The sequence below is a fragment of the Pipistrellus kuhlii genome, unplaced genomic scaffold, assembly GCF_014108245.1.
Source record: "Pipistrellus kuhlii isolate mPipKuh1 unplaced genomic scaffold, mPipKuh1.p scaffold_m20_p_2, whole genome shotgun sequence".
Lineage (NCBI taxonomy): Eukaryota > Metazoa > Chordata > Mammalia > Chiroptera > Vespertilionidae > Pipistrellus > Pipistrellus kuhlii.
The window spans coordinates 180,827,536-180,848,083 of NW_023425515.1; the positions used below are offsets into that span (position 1 = coordinate 180,827,536).

At 46.7% G+C, this 20,548-nt stretch overlaps 2 protein-coding genes and 1 long non-coding RNA gene across 9 annotated transcripts in view; all 3 read right to left on the reverse strand.

Annotated features, from left to right (window-relative positions):
- Positions 1 to 264: 264 nt before the first annotated feature.
- Positions 265 to 1,735, reverse strand: SH3BGRL3 (SH3 domain binding glutamate rich protein like 3). Its single transcript, XM_036447770.2, has 3 exons — positions 1,571 to 1,735; positions 817 to 984; positions 265 to 714 (listed from the first exon to the last, which is right to left on the reverse strand). The coding sequence occupies exons 1-3, from the start codon at positions 1,616 to 1,618 to the stop codon at positions 649 to 651; spliced, it is 282 nt and encodes a 93-aa protein (XP_036303663.1). The 5' UTR covers positions 1,619 to 1,735; the 3' UTR covers positions 265 to 648.
- A 1,330-nt stretch (positions 1,736 to 3,065) lies between these two features.
- CEP85 (centrosomal protein 85) overlaps positions 3,066 to 20,548 on the reverse strand; it is a 33,207-nt gene continuing 15,724 nt past the window's right edge. For 5 of the 7 annotated variants that reach the window (XM_036447742.2, XM_036447741.2, XM_045584988.1 and 2 more), the window contains 11 exons: positions 19,430 to 20,124; positions 18,526 to 18,659; positions 17,994 to 18,111; positions 15,610 to 15,795; positions 10,803 to 10,955; positions 10,450 to 10,601; positions 9,067 to 9,178; positions 8,124 to 8,174; positions 6,731 to 6,838; positions 5,111 to 5,336; positions 3,066 to 4,742 (listed from right to left, as the gene is read on the reverse strand). In XM_036447742.2, coding sequence (XP_036303635.1) covers positions 4,582 to 4,742; positions 5,111 to 5,336; positions 6,731 to 6,838; positions 8,124 to 8,174; positions 9,067 to 9,178; positions 10,450 to 10,601; positions 10,803 to 10,955; positions 15,610 to 15,795; positions 17,994 to 18,111; positions 18,526 to 18,659; positions 19,430 to 20,124 — 2,096 coding nt within the window. In that variant the 3' untranslated portion in view covers positions 3,066 to 4,581. Of the gene's footprint in view, positions 4,743 to 5,110; positions 5,337 to 6,730; positions 6,839 to 8,123; positions 8,175 to 9,066; positions 9,179 to 10,449; positions 10,602 to 10,802; positions 10,956 to 15,609; positions 15,796 to 17,993; positions 18,112 to 18,525; positions 18,660 to 19,429; positions 20,213 to 20,548 lie in introns of all 7 variants that reach the window. The other 2 variants (XM_036447744.2, XM_036447745.2) reach the window with 2 other exon arrangements.
- Positions 13,424 to 15,583, reverse strand: LOC123652746. Its single transcript, XR_006742234.1, has 2 exons — positions 13,759 to 15,583; positions 13,424 to 13,520 (listed from the first exon to the last, which is right to left on the reverse strand). It is a non-coding gene; the product is annotated as an uncharacterized LOC123652746 (long non-coding RNA).

Sequence of the window (20,548 nt, forward strand, 5' to 3'; positions counted from 1 at the left end):
CACAGGTGTGTCACGGGCCATCACATGCATATGAGCTGGAAGGGGCCCCACCCAGTTTCCAGAAACCATTGGTCCACACTGATACGTGTGTGTTGGACACGTATCCAAACACATGCATTATCACACACAAGTGCCACACGGGGGTACAGCTCAACCGACCTGCCCTGCCCACAGCAGCACAGCCTCAGCCGCCTCACACCCACCGGCCTTGCTCAGAGCGGGAACTCGGGATGTCTAGGCAACACCAAACAGACAAGGCACCAATGGAACGGGACATTTAATTGTCTCTAGGGTGCTCCCAGGTTGGGGATTGCGGGGCCTTTGGCAGAGCCCAGGCTAATGGAACCAACCAAGATGCCCATTAGCCAGTGCCAGGCAGGGTGGCAGTCCCAGGGCCAGGTGGAGACAGCCAGCACTTGGGCTGTTGCTTAAGACAATTTCTGAAACTGCCGGGTCAGGAACGCTGCCTCTGAATGCGGAGAGGGGGCTACAGTTAAAGGGAGGAGGAGAGGCTTGGGTTGGGGGACAGGGCTCCAAGGTCAGAGGTTAGGAATGACAGGGAGTTGGTCACGAGGTCCTTCATGGCCCACAATGGCTGGGGGCTGGGGAATGCGGGGAGGGAATGCAGTTGGCGGGCTTGGGCTTGGCTCAGGCCAATTTCAGGAACTCCTGCAGCGTGTTTTGTTCCACCGCCTCCACAAACAGCTCATAGTCCTGGGGGAGGGATGAGAGAGGTGGTCACCTGAGTGCTGGCGCTGTCTCAGGTCTGGCTCTGCCACCTATAACACCCCCCAACCCCTACCCCCAGGCCCATACCCCACAGTACTGATCTCCATTAACAATCTGGGGTGGGGTGGCCTTGGGGTTGCCCGCCAAGGCTCGCATCTCATCCCGTAGGGCGTTGTCCTGGGAGATGTCCACTAGCTGGTACTGGATACGCTTCCCATCCAGGATGCGGGTTACTTCGCTCTGCTGGGATTTGATCTAGGGGCAGAAGGTGGGTGGGGGTTATGAGCAAGCTGGAGGGCTTGGGGTGGAGGAAAGGAACCCTGGGCAGACAGGGAGTGTGGCGAGGAGCTTCTGTCCCCCTGTCCTGACCACTGGGACTTTTGAGGACGAGCCAGGCTTGCGGTGCTATAGGGGGAGAGGGACCACCAACCATGGAGAGGGAAGTCAGAATGCAGGGAAGCGGGATCAAGCTGGGGGGTGGGGGGGAGGTAGAGCTAGGAGCTCAGCGGTGGGGAGGCAGTGTAGGCCTGGGTAGAGGCTGGGAAGGGACCACCCCTTCCCAGGTCCACGCATGGTGAGAGAGAAGGGGGGACACCCGGAAGGGGGTGCAGAGAATGGGCGTTCGAGTGACGGAGGGCGGGCGCGGGCAGCTCATGCTGGGGCTGCTGAGGCCCCAGGATGCGCGATGAAGGCTCTCATGTCGGGGCCGTGAGAGCTCAAGGTGGGAGCGGAGCCAGGAGGCCGTGCCGGAGCCTCGCGGCCCCCGCCCTCGCCCTGGGGGCGGTCCCGGCGCCCCCGCTCCATCCCCCCCCCCCCGAGTGGGCCCCCGGCAAACACTCACTTCGCGTGACCCGGTGACCGACGTGCTGTAGACTCGCAGGCCGCTCATGCTGGGGAGGACGGCGGCGGGCGGCGGGCGGCGGAGGGCGGCGGTGGCTGCAGCTGCACGGCCGGGAGACGCGGCGCTGGGGAGCGGTTTCCTTCCTGCTCAGCCCGGAGTCAGCGGCTCCGGACCAATGAGCGGCGCGGGCGGGGGCGGGGCGGGGCGGGGCGGGCCTGCGCCACCCCGCCCCGCTCAGCGCACGTCCCCTCCCTCCCCCTCGGGGCTGGGTGCTCGGGACCCCAGTCCCACGCCGGACTGGCCCTTTCTCTCATCGGGACGGTGTGAGGCTGGGGAGGCCGGGAGGGCAGGGGCGAGGGTTCGGCAAAGGCCGCCTCCACAGCCTCACCGGGGGTTGCCGCACCCAACCACCCATCCCCGGTGCCACGACAGCACAGCGCGGCTCCGGGCTTTCAACTTTGAAGGCTGTGCTCAAACCTCAAGTTCCCAAGCTAGGGGACCTGGCTCCCAGGGGCCCTTCCACCAAGTCCACCAGGAGACACCCAAATATGGCTAACCCCTCAGGACAGGAGGCACACCAAGCAGCGACAGCCCCTGCTTTGCCCAAAGTTCCTCTCCACGCTTGCAGGTTCAGACCGGGAAGGGAGGCGGCAGGAGACAGGGCCACGCCCTCAGGGAGCCAGATGGAGGCCAAGAGGCTGCTAGTTCTGGAAAGTCAGTGTCAGGACTCCTGTTAAAGACCCACAGCTGCCCCGGCGAGCTCCGTCTGTCTGAGTGGATGGAGCGTCAGCCTGCAGACTGAAGGGACCCAGGTTTGATTCCTGTCAAGAGCACCCGCCTGGGCTGTGGGCTCCATCATCAGTGGGGGCGTGCAGGAGGTAGGTGATTCATGATTCTCTCCCATCACTGATGTTTTTCTCTCTCCCTCTCCATTCCTCTCTGAAATCAATACAAATATTAAAAAAAAAGGATCCAGTTGATCTTGAGATAACCCAGCTCAACCCCAACTGGAGCTGCAGATGGCACTCTGAAACCACTACTACTTCAGGAAAAATTCAGGGGGCTCAGAGGGAGCGGACTCCAGCAACCAACCCAACTTTAGAGACTGCTATCTGCCTGGGCTTGGGCATGTTGCCCCTGAGCAGTCTCCCCAGCAGGCAATCCTAGCACCCTGAAGCAAACAGCGCCCTGCCTCTGGGGAAGCCACTTCCTCATGGTGGCAGTTGACTTCCTCTCTCAGAGGATCACTGATTCCTTACAACGGCAAATTTGTTCTATGATTCACGGCAGCTTTGCTCAACAGAAAGTTGTGTGGGAAGAGATCTAATTTTTCCCGTAGAACAATAGAGAAGTAGAGATACAGACACGAGGCTGGGCCTGCCAACGGTCCCTCCTTGCTGTCTGGGAACTTGGCTAAACTCCCAGCTTTGACTTCAACAAGCCAAAATAAGGGGTGGAGCAAGGGGCCGTGGTGATGGAAGGCAATGGAAAACTGGAGTCTGTAAATTTTTATTTTGTAATCAAAATAGGCAATACAAACCAGGTGAAATAACAATTCATATAAATAACTGCTTATAAACTTTATGAGGAAAAATACCCGTGAGCATGGTGACTGGGCTTCCAGCACAGGGTGGAGACCAAGGAGGTGGTTCTGCTTTCAGGAGCGGAGGCAGGAGCCCAGAGGCTAAGGGGATGGCTGGGTGGGGCTGCTCTGAATGGAAGGGATAAGTCACTCCATAAATAAAACACAACTTGTAAAAACACTTAAGGAGTCTCATTCAGACCCAGGAGTGAGGTCTAGGATATTGCCCTGGCAGCACAAAGCTGAGCGAGAATCTCATGGTTGCTGTTTGAGGCTCCTATAACTGTTCGGTGCTCCCCATACCTACACATGGCCTCCACTTGGCTGGGCTCCAGCTCTTACGGGGCCTGGGCCCAGCTGGGTAATCAGATACAAACAACTGTGAGATAGATGCTCCTTAAATGAGGAGGCAAGAGAAAACCGAAAGCAGAGTTCCGAGGCCCCAGAGAAACAGACAAAAAAACCCAGAAAACACTGAAAACTAGACCTTAAAGCTAACCTGTACTGGGTACTCCAAACTCTCAAGGAGCCCAGAGCATTAACAGGAGCTCCCCCAACAAAGAGGCACAAATTAGGGCTGGGCATTGGCTCCAGGCCCAGGGTGAGGGGATGAGCAGCTTGACAGTTGCCTGTGGTATTTTGGGGGAAATCCTGCCTAAACACAGAATCACAGGGAAGAGTTTGCACTCAAAATTCAAGGGGGCTACCTGGGTGGCTGAAAACCAAGAAGGGAGCCAAGGCCATAGGGCAGCTGCAGAGTGGGGTCTCCTATAAAATGGCACAGATGACGGAGCCCTGGCTATAATCCTTGGCCTCCAATTATGTGGGCACTATGCTAACAACTAGATCACCCTGAGGTGTCTGTGACAAGAGCCCTGAGAAAGCAGTGGGACTGGGCCTAAGCAAGCCCAGAAAGCCAGCTCAGCTCCCAGGAAGGCTGGCACTGGGGCCTGAGAATTCTTAAATGGCCATTGTTACTGTACTCTGCCTTTCCAGGCCCCTCTAATGAACTCTGGGCAACAGCAGGACCAAGGTATGGAGTGGGAATGAATGTGGATCCACCCCAAAGGATGGAGAAGGGAAGTGAGCAGCCTGTTTGTCTTTGACATCAGCCTGGGGCTGGGAATAGTCTGTGAAGACTTATCAGGTGACCTGCAAAAGTTAATTAGTAACTCAGCCTCACAGAATGAGTCAAGATGGCAGGACAAATGCAATCCAACAAGGCAAAGCCAGTGTGTGACAGGGCAGGCACAGTTCCCTAGTCAGCCCCTGGCCCCAGATCAGGCTCTTACCTCCCTTCTACACCTTCTCTCTGGGAATAGCAGCAAACAGGAGGCAAGAGATTGTCAGGGCAGGGCCTGCTGGACTGGGCTCTTGGCACACCAGATTCTTTCTTGGGGAATACAACCTGACCCACGCCCAGCAATCCTCATTGCGTGACACAGTTTTCTCCCATGTCCTGGGCATATCTATCTGACATGGTGGTCCTTAAATCCTCAATGTCATGGCGCAGCTGTTGAACTTCTTCTAGTTTCCTCCTGATTACATCCGGCTTCTGTAAATCTAGTGGAGTCCCAGGGTGCTGTGCAGCTGGGGAGGAGAGCATTTTGAGAGAATGTCAGTCAAGGGAAGCTTTCAGGTGGAGGGAGTAAGGCCCATGGTCTTGAGACACAGCACTTTAAAACAGCAGCTGGGGATAGTGGGCTGAAAACTTGCTGCCTAAGGGCCACTTTTTGTTTGTCTCGTACCCAGGGACACCCGCTCCCCCCAAAGATGCCTATATCCAAAACAGATTTTCTGAACGTCTACTTTACAAAACACAAACTCTCGGAGGGCACTGATCAAGCCTCCATAGCCCTGTTGCCACGTTACCATAAAGATGGGAAAGGTGGATGAGGATGAGAAGAGAATGAAAGCCATTTCCCTCTCCTGGGTCCCAGACTGGTCTGAGGACTCACAGTGAATGCCCAGGAGCAAGGAGAGATTGGGGTCGTGGCCCTGGGCCCTCTGGGTCACAATGCTACAGACAGCTTGCAGATCTTGAAGACAACTGGCCAACTCCTGGTGCAGCTCAAATGCTAGCTGGGCCATGTCTGGTGAAGATGGGCACCCTGGTTGAGCTTGGCGCAGGTGTTCCTGGAGCGTCAGATTCTTTTCAATCAGGTCCTGATTCTGTGCTGAAAGCTGAGTGGATAGATGGGCAAGAATATTAACTCAGGCCCAGAGAAAGGCAGTGTATTTGTATCTGATAGTGGATATACATGTGAAGGGTGTGAGTCAGGTGATGTCCCTCCTCCCCATTCCTACTTATAGACTTAGCATTTCCACTTCCTTCTCCATATCAGGCCTACTTCCTCCTGTAGGCAGGCCAGGCCCACAGGACTCCCGAATTGGAGAGGAAACCACTCCCTAGAAGACTCTGAGTCATCAGCGTCCAGGTTTCTGGTCAGGAACCAGAGAAGATACTCCCGCCCCTCGGAACTCTATCTGAAGCCAGTCCCTCAGCCAACACTGTTAGCCAGGCTATTAGAGAAGGCTTAATGTGAACTGTGAAATCTGAGGAGACACTGGTTTCAATCTCTCCCTGCCACCCTGATAAAAGTGGCCACCAGCCAGTCTGATCAGAGGGTGTCAGAGAAATAAAAGGAGCAATAAAGACATGACAGTTAGTGGACACTGGGTGGGGAGCTAGAGAGGCTAGGAACCTGGAGTACAGTGTTGTAATTTATCCTTCCTTTTCGGACCTTCACCTCAGTGGAGTTGGGCTCACTACACAGACCAGTTACTCACGTATTACCTGTGTCTCTTTCCTTCTCTCATCCTGAACAGCTTTACCCACTCTGCTTCCCTCCCTATTTCTATTCTATTTTAAAAACTCTGAACAATTCCCCTTCCGATTCCAGCCCTTCACCCACAGTGAGCCATGTGACAATCCTTGCAATGGCAGACTCCTTCCTACGTACTTGGCCATTGATCTCGGTTGCCCCCCGGTTGATAGCTGTTTACTCCATGAGGACCACCAACCCTCAGTCTTTTTTTTTTTTTTAATATCTTTCATCCACAAACTTTTTTTTTAAAAATATATTTTATTGATTTTTCACAGAGAGGAAGAGAGAGGGACAGATAGTTAGAAACACTGATGAGAGAGAAACATCAATCAGCTGCCTCCTGCACACCTCTTACTGGGGATGTGCCCACAACCCATGTATATGCCCTTGACCAGAATCGAACCTGGGACCTTTCAGTCCGCAAGCCAACGCTCTATACACTGAGCCAAACCGGTTTCGGCCAACCCTCAGTCTTCTTGAACCCTTCCCTTCCCAACCCCATAAATCTGTGGCTGTAGAAAGACAAAGGGAAGAGTGACTTTCCACATACAAAAAAGCATTTCTGGGTAATTATGGCCACTTTAAGACAGGCTTAGGACCTTTAATATAAAAGATGATGCAATGTCCCTTCTTAGTCCTCTGCCAAAAAAAATAAAACCCTCAGGCACCTTTCAAACATGGGAGCTCATGTGGGGGTAGGGTGGTAAGGGTACACAGAGAGTACCAGAAGGACTAGCTGATGCTGCTCACCTCTTTCACAGCTGTGCGAAGCTGCTGCAAGGCTGTCTCCCTCTGCTGGGCCTCCTCTTTCAGGGCTTGGCTGGTTCCTTCTTCCTGAGCCACTTGCTGCTCTAGGCTCTAAATTCCATGGCAAAGAGTGATGGGAGAGCACACAGGGGTAACAAGTCTGGTTCAGACCATATCACATCTGGCCTGGACTATATAGTAAAGCCCTACCCTGCCTACACACTGCTCTAAGGGATTATGTTAGAACAGCCCTGATTGAAACCCTCCTACAGCCAGTGACCATGTACAAAGTAAGAGGCTAGTTCCTCAGCGGGGCATTCTAGGCCAGTCAAGCCCTTACCTACTTTCATAGCTGTATCTCTTTTACCCTCCACACGATCTCCACTTTAGCCACACCGAATAACTGGCTATCCTTCATCCCCAAAAGCTCCAGCTTCAATACTGTTGCCCACTCCTCTTCTCCTTCACCCAGACTTTTCTGTTCTGCCTGTCACCCAGGAAACCTCCTCCAAGGCCACCCAAGCTTTCCTCAATGTGCAAATCAGATTCACCTTGCTACTCATACCTCCCTCAGAGATCATGAGTGCTTTTGTTGGTGGTGCACATGATTTCTCCCTCCATTACTTTCTTTTAAAAATATATATATATATATATTTTTTATTGATTAAAGAGAGAGGAAGGGAGAGGGAGAAATATCAATGATGAGATAAAATCATTGACTGGCTGCCTCCTGCATGTCCCCTCCCCCCACCTGGGCATGTACCTTGACTAGGAATCTAACTGTGACCTCCTGCACCCCCCCCCACTGGGGATGTGCCCGCAACCAAGGTACATGCCCTTGACCAGAATCAAACCTGGGACCTTCCAGTCCACAGGCGGACATTCTATCCAGTGAGCCAAACTGGTTTTGGCAAAACATATATATTTTTTAAAAAGCTAACTTAATTGGAGAGACAAATTCCTCCCATAGCTCAGTTCTCCATTCACCATCTTACTTCAACAACATCACACTGCTTGCACCTGCTGTTTCATGCCTCCATGTTCCTACCTGTGCTGTTCCTTCTATTTGGAGCTCCAATACCATCCCTTCCAGCTCTACTTCTCTGCCTGCCTAATTCTTCCTCCTCCCTCAAGGGTCATAACCTCTAGAAACCCTAATCTCCTCCTCCCCAACCAATTCTTCTATGCTCCCCTAGAGTAACATGAACACTGCTCTCACAGTATTGCGCTAAAATCCTTTCTCAACAAGATTGCAGGCTAAGAGCACTGACTGGATCTCATTCTTGTATTCCTAACACTGAACAAATTGTATGGAAGAGAACAGAACAGTGTTGGCTGAATTCTAGAGATTCTATTATTAAGTCCCGCCCACCATATCCCAAGGATTCCAGCTCACCTGTACTTGGGAGTGTAACTGACCCATTTTCTGCTGTTGCTTTTCCACAATCTGAAAGGCAAAGTTACCAAGGAAGGCTATAAGCACAGGTTGATATTGAGGTAGGAGGCAAGAGGGCAAGAGGCTACACTAGGATCTGTAATCTGGCTATTAGCCCTACTGGCTACAGCCAGCCAGTCAATAGTGAGATCAGGATGAAGACAAGTTAACACAACCTACAGAAATATAACCCAGATTCCTTATCCTAACCAACTTCACACTCCTGTGCTCTAATCACACACACACAAATGAGTGTGGACTTATTACTATTGGGGGTGAGAGACAACCTCACCCTGATGATGGTAGGCCAGTGGAATTAACTTTATATATAGCAAGCATACATTCTTGTTCTTTGATCAAGGACATGACTAAAAATTCAGTTGAACAAAACCTGCCTTATCCAGGGCTGTGATGTTTGTTACTTATAGCCTTCTCACACTCAATGTTGAAGGAGAGGACCTGTACAGGCCCAGTTTCCTGTTCTTTGAGACCTCAGGTATTCTCTGAACTATTTCTGGGTCTTCTTTTTTGCTGATTTGTGATCAGTCTCAACAACAAGCCCTGGACTGCTCCTTCTCTACTGAATTAGGGCCATATCAGTGGTTAGACCTCTGTCCAGTGCCAGAGATTCTGTAGAGGGCTGGAGCAAGGAGTGAAGTTTATCATTTTGGAGCATTCAGTCTGAATGTTCAGAGGCATGTCCTCCCATCACTTTCTTACCTGTCATAAGGATGAATAACCTAAAATGCAAACTTATCATGCAAGAGTGACTTCTCGGAAAAGAGGGAAAAGCTCTGGGTAACATAGATGGCCTGGGGCCAGAAATTCATGGTTCCTTCCCAATATACATATTTCTCTTTCCTCTTAGCCTACCACCTGTTACAGCCTGGATACCCTCAGTCACCTTTCTGAGAGAATCACATTCCTTCTGCCAGGACTCCATTTCCACTTTTGGACCTTCTTCCTGTTGGGCTGCACTTTCTCCACTGGCCTCCACACACTGCTTATCTTGCAGGCTGAAAGACAGTGGCCTCTTTAAGAAGTTTGAAATCAGAGAGATGTGGCTGTGACTCCTGATCTGCTTGTATGTTTGGGACAAAACACTTAGGCCCTTCTGAGCCACAGCTGAGGATACATTAGGTCTGTTGTAATGGAAGGTGTGCCACCCTGAAACTACTTAGTCTATATGAATTCTCTTTCTTAGAAGCCAATGTCTAAACAATGGCCACCCGCCCACGGCTTTTATTCTTTGTTTTGATATCTAAAAATATACATTCATCACATGTATTTAGATGATAAAAGTCATACATGTATACTGTAGAACTTTGGAAAACACAAAAAATCTCCCTTTTTCTTGGTATACATAGTTTGGAGCAGAATCAACTTTGTCCCCTAACTTCACTTATGACTCCAAACAATGATCTCCCCCAAAGGATCCTCACAGTCACTTTCATCCTGGCCCATCTGCTAAGATAAACAACAGGCTCACTGTGGTATATTGGGATGAAAAATCCAATTCATCCCATTAGAAACTCAATTTGGTCCAAGAAGCTGTTGAAACTCAGCCATCATGTTTTCAGAAACTGCTATTAATATGAAGGAGGCTCCCAAGACACCCTGAGAGAATATTATGGTATTTTGTTTGGTTCTCAGAACCTGTTGTAGCAATCAAGAGCAATCCCTAGTGCGGAGGAGAAACAGATTCTGCTAGTAGTCTTTAGCTTAAAAGGTTCAAAATGTGGATAACCCCCAGTTCTCAGCACCAGGATCTACTTTTACAAATATACAGACAACTTATTTCCCAGCTTATAAAGTGCTTTCATTCATTCAACACAAATACTTAGGATTATTATCTAGGATTATTATGGCAGGCACTGATTGGACCTTCTAAAGCACATGTGTCAAACACAAGGCCCGCGGGACGGATTTGGCCCGCAATGTGGCCTGCACCTCGCTGTCATCACTGCACTCTGCTGCGTTTCCATCACAATGACAGTTTATGACTGTTCAGTAAACCATTCGGCCCGCGATTTAGGCTGGATTTTAGATTTTGGCCCCTTCTCTGATTGAGTTCGATACCCCTATTAAAGGATAAAATGACAAGTTCTCATTGTACCATTATGTCCCCCATACTCCATCTCAAAGGCCTAGATCGTTTTTCTATTATTCACAAACCAAACAAAACGAAGCTCAGAGAAGTAGAGATCAGAGCAGTCACACAAGTAATATGGAGTAGCCAGGACCAGAACCTAGCTCCCCACTTCCTCAACCTCATAGGGATCTTTACCTATGTCCAGTGGGAAATTCTGCTTCTGTCTGTCTCAGACTTTCCAGTTGAATCTCCTTCTTTCTGCAGGCTGCCTGGGTCTCCTCCAGCAAATTCTCCAACTCAGTCACTCTTTCCTGCAGCTCTGTGATCTTCAACTCAGAATCCTTAAGCTGAGAGACAGGATTTCATGCTTAGGTCAACAAACTAAAAGAGACTGTCTGGGTCTTTTAAAACTTCTACTCCAGTTGTGTCCTGACATGACTGGGGATTTTCCTTTCAGGAAACCACGGGGTAATTGCATACAGCAGAGGCGGAGAAAGTCCACCTGGCCACTCCCTGCTTGCCCAAGTATGCCCAGATATTGCTGCTACCTGCTGGCTCTGCTTCTGATGGTCTTCCAGGGTGGGCAGGTCAGCCAGGTAGCGCTCCAAGGTTTCAATACGCTGCTGCTTCTCCCGGTTCTGCTCGGATTCCTTCTGACATTTCTTTTTCAAATTATTGATATGTTTATCACGACCCTTGACCTAGGGAAAGAAATGTCTAGAATCTGTCCTCCATCGAATCCTCCAAGAACCTGAATATAAACTTTATTTATTTATTTTTATTTTATTTTATTCTAATGAACATTTTAATGTTATGTATAACAGAACATTATGAATACAATGGAAACAAATAAACTTTTTTTTTTTTAACTGACCATTGTCTCTGTCCTTAGAGCTGTAAATATTTTTCTACTACAATGAAGGCAGGAAGTGGCTCAAATTTTGCCATTTGAGGTTAGGGGATAAAATGCAGAGTTAACACACCTGAACTTTCCAATCAAAGATAAGGAAGAAGAGCTCCCTGGGTTGTTTTCAAAAACTGCCCAAGTACTTCTGCATAATAAATAATTTGTCTGGCCCTAGCCACTGTCCCATGCATTCCGGTTTGATTCCTGGTGAGGGCACAAAACACCAGTAGGGGGCGTGCAGGAGACAGCGATTAATGTTTCTCAGGTAGATGTTTCTTCCTTTCCCTTCCTCTCTAAATAAATCAATAAAAACTAACAAACAAAAAAGTCAACAGAGAAGGAGACAAAGTATATGAGATATTTGAATATATTTTCAGAAGATGAAAGTGGATGGAGGGATAAATGACTTGGAGAGGAGTTTTAATCTGCAGTGGGAATTAAAATTTAGAAAACAATGTGCTCTTCACAACTCCCAATGACCTCTGTACTGAAGGCACCAGGTACTCCTGAGGCAGGTTTCAGTCACAGATGTGAAAAATAGGGGATTTACTGCAAGTCTATATACAATTTAGCTGGATACCATCCTCATCCTAGGTTTTCCCAAGAGGAGAACGGAGATTTAATCTCTAGAAAAATTAAATGAGAGATTCCAGACTCAGAAATATCAATCACAGCAGGCAAAGAGTGAAGTTGAAAATAAGTATAAGTAAAAATCAATGTACAGAACTGTGGGACTCTAAACCTAATCTTGTTCTCAGTGTCAAGAACCTAATGGCTAAAAGCATTCCTGCTCCCAGCTGTTCCATGGAACAGGCTGAAGATTCTTTTCTAGAGAAAGACATGCAGACACTTATATTTGAAGGTTCACAAGAGAAACGACAGTTTAAGTCTGAACATACTATAGACAACTCTACCAGGCAACTACCATGAACCCAGAGCTTCCATCTACCTTTTAAAATATGAATATCCAACATGAAAGCCACCAAAGAAAATAAAAAGCCCTGAAGGAAACAAGAAACACTATAAGTAGGTGCAGATATCCCAAAAGGTATAACAATATAATCAAAAAAATAAGTTAACTGCATCCATGAAATAAAAACAGTGTAAGTCCTAGTTGGTTTGGATAGAGCGTCGGTCTACAGACTGAAGGGTCCCAGGTTCGACTCCAGTCAAGGGCACATTCCTGGGTTGTGGGCTTAATCCCCAGGAGGGGGCATACAAAAGGCAGCCAATCAATGTTCTCACCATTGATGTTTCTATCTCTCTCTCCCTTTCTCTCTGAAATCAATAAAAAAATTTTTTTAGCCGATACCGGTTTTGCTCAGTGGATAGAGCATTGGCCTGCTGACTGGAAGATCCAGGTTCGATTCCGGTCAATGGCATGAACGTTGGTTGTGGGCACATCCCCAGTAGGGGGTGTGCAAGAGGCAGCTGATCAATGTTTCTAACTCTCTATCACTCTCTCTTCCTCTCTGTGAAAAATCAATAAAAATACATTAAAAATATTTTTTAAGTAAATAAATAAATACAGCAAAATAGCAAAAAAAGAATACTATTCATATATGTAAAGGTATATATCAAGAGAAAGAGAAGAGTTGAAGATAAATACCTTTATGGAGTGGACTAGGCATAGAACTACTTTTATTATAAACTTATTGGTATTTGATTATTTACCTTAGATATATGTATTATTTAGATTAAAAGTTTCTTTCTTTTAAATATATTTTTATTTATTTCAGAGAGCTTAGGAGGAGGGAGAGAAACATTAATGATGAATCATTGATTGACTGCCTCCTGCATGACCCCCATTGGGGATCAAGCCCACAACCTGGGCATGTGCTCTGAGCAGGAACTGAACCGTGACCTCGTGGTTCATAGGTCGACGCTCAACCACTGAGCCACGCCGGCCCGGCTAACTTTCTTTTATAACAAGCCTCTCAAAGTCCTTGTTGTACCAGAGGCACCAATATCACCTGAGAGCCTCTTCCCCTCCCAGAACTACTGAAACTGGATTTGCATTTTAAACAAGATTGCCAAGTAATTTTTAAAATATATATTTTTTATTGATTTCAGAGAGAGGAAGGGAGAGGGAAAGATAGAAACATCAATGATGAGAGAGAATCATTGACCGGCTGCCTCCTGCATGCCACCTACTGGGGATCAAGCCCACAATCTGAGTATGTGCCCTGGGACCCTTCAGTCTGCAGGTCAATGCTCTATCCACTAAGCCAAACTGGCTAGGGTCAAGTAAATCTTTTTTACTTTTCCTACCCCTAACCGAAACTAAGTTTAACCTTACTCTTAACCTTAACCATATACCTAAGCCCAACTTAAACCTAACCCTAACACTAAATCATACCTAAGCCTCTTTTTTTTTTTTTTAATTATATGTTTTTATTTTTTTTACAGAGAGAAAAAGATAGGGATAGAGAGTTAGAAATATTGACGAGAAACATCAATCAGCTACCTCTTGCACACCCCCAACTGGGGATGTGCCCCCATAACCAAGGTACATGCCCTTGACCGGAATTGAACCTGAGACCTTTCAGTCCGCAGGCTGATACTCTACCCACTGGGCCAAACCGGTTTGGGCATACTTAACCCTCTTAATAACCCTAATACTAAAAACCCTAACCAAAAAACTCTCTAACATCTCTCACCAAGAGAAATCCTAACCTTATGCCTAAACTTATCTCTAACCCTACACCAAAACTCAACCCTATCTCTAACTCTAAATCCAACCCTACCCACTATAGCTAACCTCAACACTAACCCTAAACCTAACACAAAAGTTAACCTGATGTTTAACCTCAACCCTAACCCAAACTCTACACTAACACTATGATCCTAAACCTAATCCTAACAGTAATTCCATACCTAAACTTCACCCTAACCATAACACTAATGCTAACAATGTACCTAATCTTACACTTAATCCTAACCTAATCCCAGCACTATAAAATCTTCTTCATAACTCTAACCCTAACCAAAATCCCAATCCAAACCTATATCTACCAACACTAATCCTAACACTAATTCTAGACCTAACTCAACTCTCTATCACTAACTTTAACCACAAACATAACTCTATACTACCCTCAACCCTAACCCTGTCCCTAAACCAACTTCAACCCTAATACTATATCTAATCCTAACTCTGTACCAAACTCAATAATTCTGACTCAAAACGTAATGCTATACCTAACCTCAATCCTAACCTTATACTAACTTCCATACCTAACTTTAGTCCATAACAATATTATACCTAACCCTCTCTTAACCCTAATATAAATCATAGCCCTAAACCTGTTTCTTAACTTTGTCCTTAATCTAATTCTAACACTAACTCTACCAATATACCTAATCTCAATTCTAAACTTAATCCTAAACTAACCTTACACCTAAACTCAAACTGAAATCCAACCTTAACACTAACCCTATCTCTATACCAAGCTTCAACCTATACCAAACCTTTACCCTAAATCTTACCCTATCCCTAACAGAACTTAACCCTATACCTACTCTCAGCCATAACCCTAAACCTAGCCCAAGCTAACCCTAAACCTAAACTATACTTAACTTTAATCTAAACTTAACATTAAAACTAGGCCTATACGTGAGTCAACTCTAAACTTACCCTAAGTGACTTTTAAGCACATTGAAGTTTAAAGTTTAAGCAACTGTTCTAGTTGGTTTTGATGTACATGGTCCAGAACTAAACATTACTAAACTGCCCCAACTGCCAGAACATCGGCATTAGAGAAAGCTGTGAATAGAACCAAAAATTTTTACATCAGCCCAGGCTGTGTTCCCAGTGGTTGGAGAGCAGGCCATGCACCAGAGATCATGGGTTCGATTCCTGGTCAAGGGCAAGTACCTGGGTTGGTTCTCCGGCCCATGTGGGAGGCAACCAATCATTGTGTTTCTCTACATCAATGTTTCTCTCTCTCCCCTTCCCTTCTACTCTCTCTTAAAAAAATAAAAGAAAAAGATTTACAATCAGCTCCTTCTATGACAACCAAGCTCACTCAAAGATAATTCTAAGAGCAATGGCAAAAATGTAAAAACTCCCAAGCTGGCTGCACAAATAGAATTCTTCTCCTTTTTAGGTAGAGTGAAGAGAAACCAGGCTGAATGGTGCAAATTTACCATAGGTATTTAAACATCATGCAATAGTAGCATCTGGTATGACTGCTCAGGCTGGTTTTCCACCCAGGTCACCTGGTGGCCCATCACACCTGAAGCAGTGAGGGCTTACACTGTGGTAGCTTTGTGGAGACGAAACGGAAAGAAGGAGTTCCATTTCTAGCAGACCAGTTCTGCATGAGAAGTCAATGCAGGGTCTGACCCAATTGGCTCCTCTGGTTCTAAGAAACAAAGAGTTTGAAAGGAGAATGCTGACTGTCAACTCCTTAATGAATTAGAGAGCTATTAGCTCCTTAGCTCACCCTATCTTCTTGTTTCTTCCCCTCCTCTGAATGCTTCTGCAACGCCACTCTGAGAGACTCTCTGATGAGTTGGACTTCAACTTCCGAAGCAGAAAGTTTCCTTTCAAGCTCGATCTTTTCCTTGTTCAAGGCTTCTGTCTTCTGCGCAAACTGTGCACGTAAGAAGGTGTTCTCTCGTTGCAATTCCTGCAGAAAGATTCTCAATATATCTATTCCTTACACTTACAGTCCCATGTAATTTACTTATTCCAGCAGACTTCATGGTCAAATATTATCTTTCTCTGAAAATTTCAAGCAGTGCTTCTCAAAATGTGATCCTAGGACTATCAGCATCAGTATCACCTGGGAATTTGTTAGAAAAGCAAATTCTTGACCCCATTCTCCGACCCACTGAATCAGAAACTCTGGGGTTGGGTCTTAATCTGTGTTTTAAAAAGCCCTCCAGGTTCCTGGCTGGAGTGGCTCAGCTGGTTGGGTGTTGCCCCGTGCACCAAAAGGTTGCCAGTTAGATTACTGGTCAGGACACACACCCGAGTGGTGGGCTCAATTCCAGGGAGGGGATATTCAGGAGGCAGCTGATCTATATATCGCTCTCACATAATGTTTCTCCGTCTCTCTTTCTGAAGATCAATTTAAAAAATATTTTTTAAAAAGCACTCCAGCCGAAACCGGTTTGGCTCAGTGGATAGAGCCTCGGTCTGCGCACTGAAAGGTCCCAGATTCGATCCAGTCAGGGGCATGTACATTAGTTGCAGGCACATCCCCGGTGGGGGGTATGCAAGAGGCAGCTGGTCGATGTTTCTCTCTCATTTACTTTTCTAGCTCTCTCTCTCTCTCCCTTCCTCTCTGTAAAAAATTAATAAAATATATTAAAAAAAAAAAAAAAAAGCAAGCACTCCAGCTGAAACCAGTTTGGCTCAGCGGTAGATAGTCAGTCTGCGGACTGAAAGTTCCCAGGTTCGAATCCGGTCAAGGGCATGTACGTTGGTTGCAGGCACATCCCTGGTAGGGGGTGTGCAAGAGGCAGCTGGTTGATGTTTCTCTCTCATCGACGTTTCTAGCTCTCTATCTCTCTCCTTTCCTCTCTGTAAAAAATCAATAAAATATATATTTAAAAAATGTATTATAAAAAAATAAAATAAATAAAAAAGCACTCCAGATGATCCTGATGCACATTCACATTTCAGAACCACTGCCGTAAGGCAATACCTGAGGAGTTATAATATAACAGAAGGAACACAGGAAAGATATAAGACCTCAACTCAAGGGCTTAAGGCCTGATTGTCCTGCACTCTTTCTCTAATCTAAAGGATCTTCCTTTCTTGAGCCTCAAATTTTTTTCATCAGTAAATTAGAGAACTGAACTAGATTTTATCTAACAACTAGAGGCCTGGAATTCATGCACAGGTGGGGTCACTAAACCTGGCTAGCCACCGGGCCAATTGGGGCCAGGCTGATCAAGGCCTGCCAGCTGGGGGAAAGGATGGGAGTGTGGGACTGAGGGAGGGTGGCCGCCGGCCCCCAAGGAGGAAGCCGGCCCTTGGCCCCCTGGGAAAGGGGCTGCGTCCACCACCACCTCCCCCAGTTCCCGTCCCAGCCCGGGGCCCAAAGGTCCCAGCAGGGTCAGGAGAGGAGGCCATGGTCGCCAGGCCAGGAGTGGGAGGAATGGACGCTGGACACCGACGCCATATCAGAACCCCACCACTGCGCTGTTCCCCACCTCCCTCCTTCTCCTTCCCTCTCATAGCAACTGGTCAACAGGTCATCCCAGTTGTTTGGCAGTAACGGTCACTTAGAATTTTATATATATAGATAGATAGATAGATAGATAGATAGATAGATAGATATAGATTTGATTCTATAAGATGGAACAGTCCCAACTAGGTGGCAAAACCAGTACTATAATCTCTCTATATCCATCACTCAAAAGCCCAAATTGCAGAGAAGCTTGGCCAACAAAGCTGGCTTCTTCTAGAGCCATTGACCTCAGCAAGAATATGGTTTCAAACTTTAGTTGCTCCTACACATGGAAGATAAAAATTAAAATGGCTCTAAATACACTGTTACATCTGCCTCTCCTTCCATTGACCAGGGCTGGTAGATTAAGACTTCTCAGAACATCACCCGACTCTAGGACCTTACGATGTACCTTGCGCTGCCTTCCTTTTCTCCCAAGTATGTCCTGACACCAAAGCATTTGGACTTCCACCTGATTTTACTCTCACATGGGCAGGACAAGAGATGCTTTATAATTAGGATGTTTATTACTCTTTGAGGGAAGGGACACCTTATATCACTTGGTTTCTTTTTATTTCCTGGATACCTAACAGTGCCAAGCATAGCTAAGATACAAGCAGAATGCCAACCTAATTGCCAATGCTTACCTGCAGCCTCAGCAAGCAGACATCCCCAAAGGGGGCAGGGCGGCCCAAAAGGGCACTGTGGACTTGCAGTTCACTCTCTCGCACTTTCTGCTCCAGCTGAGAGATGTGTTTTCTCTGTCTGCAAAAGCCAGAAGAATAGGTCCAGGATTCTAACCAACTTGCAAACATAAGCCCCCACTTTCCCTAGATGGATATAATCGATACTATATATGCAAGGACCTTGGATTCTGGGCAGTACTGTTTTGCTGGAGGAGGAACAAATGAGAAAGCTGACTGAGGGGAAAAGAAGAAAGATCAGCTGCAAAGAACCTGCTGCTTACTTTAGGCACTCCCAGACCCCTGCAGATACATAATTAGTCTATCACATCAGTCAGCTAGAGGACTAGGCTGCTTATCAACCTCGCTCTACCATGAGGCAAGGAGTGAACATAAACAGAGGGGAATGTACTTCCCTTGAGAATTCATTAAGTGTCCTCAGTGGGGGCTGAGAGAACAGAAGCTGGCCTATGGTAGGTACCCTTTGCTCTCTTACTTGTCAATGAGGAGTTCCTTTTCCTTTAGTAGGTGTTCATTACTGTTCAAGATGCTGACCAGCTGAGCAGGTTCTAACATGGGCAGTGAAGAAGCAAATGCAGCAGGATGGTGGCAGGTGGCTCCATTCTGAAGCTGAAAGACAAGCAGGTCCAAAGGGGCTTGATCTTAACTCACAGGCACCTGAAAACACCTGAGCCGTATCCTGGGTCTGTAGTCAAGGCTCATTTTGGCTCAGACCAAGAAGGCCCAGTGTTTACGAAATAATTTTAGCTCTGATGCATGACTGGAAGGAACCTGCCAGGGAGATTTCAGCCAACTGGACACAGCTCAGAAAGGCTCTAGTTTCTAAGAAAAGGTCAGTTATCTTTCATTATCTGGCAACAGAAGCAAACCAAGAGCTAAGATAACCCCAAAAACTATGAAAAAAGAATATGTTCAGCTTCTTTCCTTCCCACTCTTAAGTAGCATATGGACTTTTTAAAAAACACAAAACTGGTATAGTGGAAAAAGCATAGGGATTCAAAGACTTTTAAACCCTAGCTCTGTCACATAACCAGCTTTGTGACACTGGGCAAATTACTTAGTCTAAGAATATGGTAAATTTCTACATATACCTCATCAAGACGCTATAAGGATCAAGTAAGATTCTGTGTGTAAAAGTATCTAGCCTAGTGACTTTTTTTGGGTCTTCTTTAACCCTTTACTTTGGAGAACCTATCTGGTGTTTAATTAGACCACCAACAGATTCAATGGCATCCACAAGCCTGTTTCCTATCTATAAACATTTCCCCTCTTACTTATAAATGTTTTCTTTATAGTCAAAACTTAGAAGACACAACCTACACAAGTTCAAAGATCTGTACCAAACCCCAAAATCCAAGGAAAGAAGCACCTCTACTTACCTGCATTTGTTCCATCTGTAAACGAATCAATTCCAGATGCTGCCGGCAAGTGCTGAGCTCACAAGACCGCTCTCGGGGATTCCAAGGGTCAGAATTTGGCTGCCACACCGGAGAGGATAGAGGCTTGGAGAGTCCAGGAGCAGGCTGGAGTCCCAAAGGGAGCAATCCACTGCTGCTAGGATGTAGTCCATTCCGCTCACATACCACACCACTGTCTGGTGTCTTCTTGGTCTCAGGCAACCCTTTGTATAACTCCTTGTTTGGGTCGGTTCTTAGGTTGTGGAAGTGGACTCTGTAACGAGGATCTGAATAAAGTGTCTCCATCACTGCTGACTGATTAAGGGTAGACTCCATGCTGGGAATATCAAACTTCCTCATCTCCTCTTCTCTTTCATGGCCCACTGCTGGAAACCAAGACCGCTCAATTCCATTTTCTCCAGCAGTACCACAATGATACATGAAATCTCTAGATAAGCCTGGAGAATGTTTCATTCCACCGAGGTCTCCATTTCTTGTCATCCCCACACTTTCAGCCAATCCTGACAAAGGGATTTTGGAGGAAGAGGGTCTGGCAGGTGTAGAATTTGGCTTGGCAGGAGAGGTCCCCAAAGTAGAAGGCATCACATGGGCTGTTGGAATGGTCACATGGCTTTTGATGGGCTGGAAAGACGGACTGCTACTTGAGCTGCAAAAATCTGTGGAGAGAATAGTCTTCCATAAGTCAAAATCAAAGTGGCAAGCTAGGTTAAGTTGAGCTGCTATGTCTGATGTTCTCTGCCTATCCTGAGACCAAGGAGAAAGACATTATCATCACAAATATCAGGCAAAATGACACAACAGCTTAATTAAGAGATGTGTGTTCTAGGTTCTCAAATGCTATTCACAAGGTAAACCAACAAAAGGCAACACTGGCTTCACTTTCCATTTAAACTCTATCCCTTGTATTTTAATAGAAAACCTTGCCAGTCAACAAAGCTGAAAACTGAACTTAAAAATAAAATCAGCCCTAGCTGGTTTGGCTCAGTGGATAGAGTATTGGTCTGCGGACTAAAGGGTCCCGGGTTCAATTCTGGGCATATGACTGGGTTGTCAATGTCAATCCCCGGGGGGGAAGGGAGG